Raw genomic sequence first — 5,641 nt, 5'->3', positions numbered from 1 at the left:
AAATTGAAATAAATGAAGGTTTGTACGCAGTTAAGTTTAAACATTAACTTTTAAATGTAATTAAACTAATCGATTTAATTTTGGAAAAGAGGATGAGATAGACGTATGATTGTTGCATAATGACTTGGAAAAAGAGCGTGTGTATGAGTGTCATCATAAGAATCAATGACAATAATTTCTTTAATCTCATGACTTTAAATCGGTAATAATATAGGAAGAAGAGAGGAAAATGTAAAATTCCGGAGAAGTGTGATAAAAGCATTTAATAGGTTCACATGCAATAATGCAACTCTAGATTGAAGGCCACGAAACAAGACAAGTTGAAATTATAATAAATGCATGTGTATGTGATTCTGATTATTACGACATTTTTTTTTTTTTTTTTTTTTTTTTTTTTTGACAGCGATTATTACGACATTGAGAGATCCCCAACTAAACAAACTTAAAGTTGGGGTGTGTTGTTGACGTCTTATCACTATCGCTTCGACTAACCAACAACAAGATCCACATCCGTAGGAGTTAGGACCATTTTTTTTTTTTTTTTTTTTTTTTTGGTGCTAAAGAGTTGTAGAGCCCCGAAAATTAACTACGAGCTATTATACGGGGAATAGCTACCCCAAAAATGTCTTCCCTAAGAATAGGACTTAAATCGCTAGTAGGATAATTTAAATGCGCAACTAAAGTACTAGAGTTGACTCCTTTATTAGCAAGAAGATCAGCCGCTTTGTTGGCTTCTCTATATGAATGTTCCAGCTTGACCCTCCAATGATTTGCAGCTATCAACTCTTTGCATCTTTTGACGATAAATTTCAGACTATTGCTTACTAGTTGGTCTTCGTTAATGAGGCTGACACAAGAGGAATTATCCATATGGATCAGAAGTTTTGAGATATTAAGAGACTTCGCTCTCTCCAACCCGGCTAGTAAGGCAAGAAGTTCAGCCTTCATAGAGGCACAAATACCACAAGAAAAATAGTAAGCTGTGAAAAAATTACCGGTCTCATCTCGAAAAATACCTCCTCCTCCTGTCGGTCCTGGATTTCCTTTAGAAGCACCATCTGTGTTTAAGAGATACCACCCGTGGGGCGGAGGCGACCAACGGATGAAAATTTCCGTACTCTGGTGTCTTGGTGTTGGGATGAAAAGATTATGTTGATCGAATGCCTGTTTAGTGGCCTCAAACTGCTGATAAAGAAAAGCTCGAGGGTCTGTAGGGTTTTCCCTGTCTCTGCCAAAAACAACATTATTTCGCCATCTCCAAATTCACCAACAAGTAACTGCAAAATAAATAGGCCAATCTACTACGGAAACCTCCACATCATTACTCGCGTTCTTAGCTAACCATTCGGGAAAGGAGTATGGAAGAAAAAATTGTTGCCAGAATTAACACCGATTAAGGACCAGATTTGCTTTGAGATAAAGCACGAGCGGAAAAGATGATCAACTGTCTCTTCGCCTTCACCACATCGGGGACAAAAGGGATCGTCGCCCATATTTCTTCGTACCCTATTGACATTCACCAGTAAACGACCATTTATGAAGATGTAGATAATCACTAAAACGTAAAGTTATTAATCATGCAAATTAAAAAGTTTCGGCATATAAAGAAAACGTAAATAATTAAATGGAATGACATAAAATGAAATATGTAATAAAGAACTCAATGGAACGGAAGAAGTATTGTCTTTCTTTTGAGATACAGTCTACATGTTGTATAGGCCGCACTTCTGTAGGAGTGTAACAAACTAAAATCATAACCCTATTCTCATTATAGACAGGAGATAAGTATTAAAAGATGTTTTAGCACAACAATAATTTCCTCTCATACCAGGTCGTAGCAACCGCAAAACAAGGAAACACATTATCGTTTCAAATGTAACACAAATTCTCATTATAGACAGGAGATATCCGTCTATATTTATAGACAGGCAAAATATCCACCCATTTTAAGCATAAGACAAACAATAAATTGCATGATGGGGCCCAATCAATTTAAATAAGTTTAAGTACATGAATACTTATGGAAAAAGTAATCTTTTAGCAAGTTATTGAGAAATCGTCTACCACAGCTCTATGTGTTCAAGCAATTACTAAACCTTCATTCTTGTTTAAGACCGTATTAAGTTAAGACGACTCTCACAATCGATTTAAATAAGGTTAAAATGAACCGTTCTGAGAGGGTTTTAACTTAAAACGGTCTTAAGCAAAACCTAATCATTACTAAAACAAAGGAAAAAAAGCACGTCATATAAGTAATAAAACATAAAAGTGTGAAAGAGGATCTCAATTAGATTAATGCGTCCAAACATACAATAATATCGATCTTATAATTATTAGGGTATTTGTAAATGCATAATGTCAACCGAATGTAATTCCAGTGTCCCCCATTTTCGGGTCTCAAACATGCATGTGTCCCAAATTCCCAATGACTCACTCACCTCCATCATAAACAATTTGTGTAAATTACATTATGGCACACAAAAGGAGACACAATTCAAACACACAATTCCTTCACATGCTATCCCTACTTACTCAATTATAACCCGGAGTATTATACTCCGTATTTAATTTTTGTTACAATAGTTCAAAAGATGTTTTTAGCACAACAATAATTTCCGCTCCTACCAGGTCGTAGCAATCGCAAAATAAGGAAACAAATCACATATTCAAATGCACTTCCATATTACTCGCTCTAGCTAATAATTTGTCATCATCAAATACACTACCAAAAACACAACATTTAAGTTCCTTGGGAAAAAAACATTTAACAGTCGATCTGTGAAAGACGGTCCTGGAGAGACTATATGTATAGTGCCTACTACGAAGACATGTACTCCCTCTACCCCATTTTTATTATTCGCCTTTATCTTTTGGTAGGTTTTGAGAAAAATGATTAGCTACTTATTCTGACCTCAAAATTAAAGAGTTCACACGATATTATTATTGTGGAGATAATGATAGTTACTTATCTAAGGATAATACTAGAATATTAAACTTTTATCATGCTAAATTAGTGAATAACAATAATTTTGTGATAAATTTTAATTTAGAGAGACAATAAAATCAATTACTCTTGTTATAGATGGGTATATCCGTCTATTGTTATAGACGGGTCAAATATAATGAAAGTGGTGACATTTTTTTGCCCCCACCACCCCACTTATTGTTTATCCTATTAGGAAAGTGATATTGTATTTGACCCATTTTTCATTATAGACGGATAGTGTCCGTCTATAATGCGAATTTGTGTTTGAGAAATTGGGATGAAGATTGAAGAGAATAATTACAAGTGTCACTTAAAAAACATGGATCAATAATAAAAAGGTTACAAAAAATACATTTGGGATACTAACAGAAAAAGTAATCTTTTAGCAAGTTATTGAGAAATAGTCTACCAATGTTCAAACAATTACTAAACCTTCATTCTTGTTTTAACACCGTCTTAAGTGAAGACGATTCTCACAATCGATTTAAATAAGGTTAAAATGAAAAAGGGTTATGGAAGGTTTTTAACTTAAGACGATGTTAAGCAAAACCTAGTCATTACTCATTACTAAGACAAAGGTAGCAAAATTTGGCTAATTAGAATCTAAAGTAACAAAACATAAGCGAAGTTGTATAATTTTCCTACTTCCAGATGCCGAAAAGAGCTTGTGCACTATTCCGATCCAATAATTCAACAGTATATTGCAATTACATAACAATTCCAACCAAAAAAAGCAAAATGCAAACAATAATATTAAGGAATCCAAAATCAACAGAAAAACAAATTACCGAGTAGAAATGCTAATTCTATTTTGCGACCCATTAATTTTGTTATTATTATTAATATTATTACTATTACCTACACGAGGTACAAGTTGTCCTTGTGCAATCACCAAAGACCTGTAAATTTCGACAATCATTTTCTCATCATATTCTTTCACTTGACCCTTACTGAACCCGTATTCAATCGACCCTCCAAACCCGCTTGCCCCACTCACAAACCCGGAGCCCGAAATCTTCAGCATCATGTTCACATACGCATCTCGCAGTCTGGTTAACCATTTCTTTGGTGATCCGACCCGCGCCCATATTCGGACTCTCGGACTAATTTTAAACCGCCAAAACCGCTTCCGCTTTCCTTGAGACTTGTTCGGATCCGGTTGCTCTTGACCGAGCTTGATCCGGGTTCGATTTTTCCTCTCGTTGTTGCTTAATCTCACGTAACCCCTTCTGTTCCAATATTTTTTTATTCCTTTGTATACATGGGTTGATAATCCCTCCATATATATACTTAATTTGATGGATAATATAAGATCGTTTCGGTTTTGTGGACAATGAGATAGCGCTACCGTGTACTTTGTATAGGGTTTTATGGGAGAAGGGATTTAGGGGAATTGAGATTTAAGGCAAGTTATACATGAGTAGGGTGGGGAGCTAGTTTTGATGGATAGATGAGGGGGAGTAAACGGTTGGTAGTAGGAATAAATGAATGAGTGACATACTGAATGAGTGTATAAAATACAGAAAGATTGAATTTACAAAATCAATCGTCTTAAATCTTAAAACCGATCAAATATTACTATATGGAAATAAAGAGAAATTTTTTGACATTTTCTATGCAACTTGTCATATAATTTGATATACACATGACTCGTTTAAAACTTAAACCGGTGTTACCCGTCTTAAATTAGAATTTGTGTTACGGAATAGTGTATAAATAAATAAATGTAGGTCTATGACGAGAAATTAGGTACTTCCGTAACTACATTACGTACGTACCTACCAACCTGTATTCACAGCAAGCTTCCGTCGATCGCAATTATTGCTCTACAGTTTTTCTGTCACAATCATGCTCTTTTTCATTCAACATGATAATCAGGTCAATGAATTGGTATGAATCAGATTTAAGCGTTTTGTTAACTGTTAAGTTTATATCGGCTTGAGTTATGTCTTGTTACTAACGGGTTGGGTTTTTATGTCGAGTTACCATTGGAATGCGTTGATTAGTTCGAGTTAGTATTGGGCTAGGTCGTCAATATATATTTATTTTTTATATTTAATTTTGGATTGGTAATTTTATGTCAAATAAAGTATATTTATTTTAGTTTAAGTAATACCGAGTAACAATTAAGAGGGATGTTAACTTGGTTTATTTGGATCATTGTTAAGCTAATTCGTTATCAGGTCATTCATTGGGTTGAAGCAATATTTGGGTGTGGTCGTTTGGTCCGAGTTAGGACATATAAGTTTAGTATCAGTTATAGGTTTAACCTTAGGCCAGATAGGGTCAATTTCGATTCACCAAAATGTTTTATTGGGGTCGGGTTATGGAAGGTTTGGATCGGGTTCCTTAGGACGGGACAACTACTTTTGCCAGCTATAAATTTATACTTCCAGTTGATGTCTATACTGTATTACTGACCATCCTCAAGCAGAAGTTCGAGTTAATCGGGTCACCAATATTTTTCCTCTTAATCACACCTTAATTGTCTTGACTCACTTTCACCCTCCGAAGCAGGCCACAACCTAGGTCAACAACCCAATCATTTTCCACTTTCCAGCAAATGAGAGAGTGCTACCTACCGGGTCACCATACTCAAGCAAAGGTCACCTTCCCTTTGTTTTGATAGTTGACTTTTTTTTTGTTTCCAGTCAA

At 35.1% G+C, this 5,641-nt stretch overlaps 1 protein-coding gene across 1 annotated transcript; it reads right to left on the bottom strand.

Moving 5' to 3' along the window:
- Positions 1 to 3,598: 3,598 nt before the first annotated feature.
- LOC141603162 (uncharacterized) lies at positions 3,599 to 4,578 on the bottom strand. Its single transcript, XM_074422882.1, has one exon. It carries the CDS (start codon positions 4,266 to 4,268, stop codon positions 3,771 to 3,773), a length of 498 nt encoding a protein of 165 aa, XP_074278983.1. The 5' UTR covers positions 4,269 to 4,578; the 3' UTR covers positions 3,599 to 3,770.
- Positions 4,579 to 5,641: the final 1,063 nt, after the last annotated feature.

Source organism: Silene latifolia, chromosome 1 (genome assembly GCF_048544455.1).
Source record: "Silene latifolia isolate original U9 population chromosome 1, ASM4854445v1, whole genome shotgun sequence".
NCBI classification, from domain to species: domain Eukaryota; kingdom Viridiplantae; phylum Streptophyta; class Magnoliopsida; order Caryophyllales; family Caryophyllaceae; genus Silene; species Silene latifolia.
The sequence above is the reverse complement of the archived record's forward strand: the minus strand, read 5'-3'. Positions and strand labels throughout refer to the sequence as shown.

What these genes read in the sequence shown, in the direction of transcription:
- LOC141603162 (XM_074422882.1), bottom strand. Translation starts at nt 4,268, where the DNA reads ATGGAGGGATTATCAACCCATGTATACAAAGGAATAAAAAAATATTGG.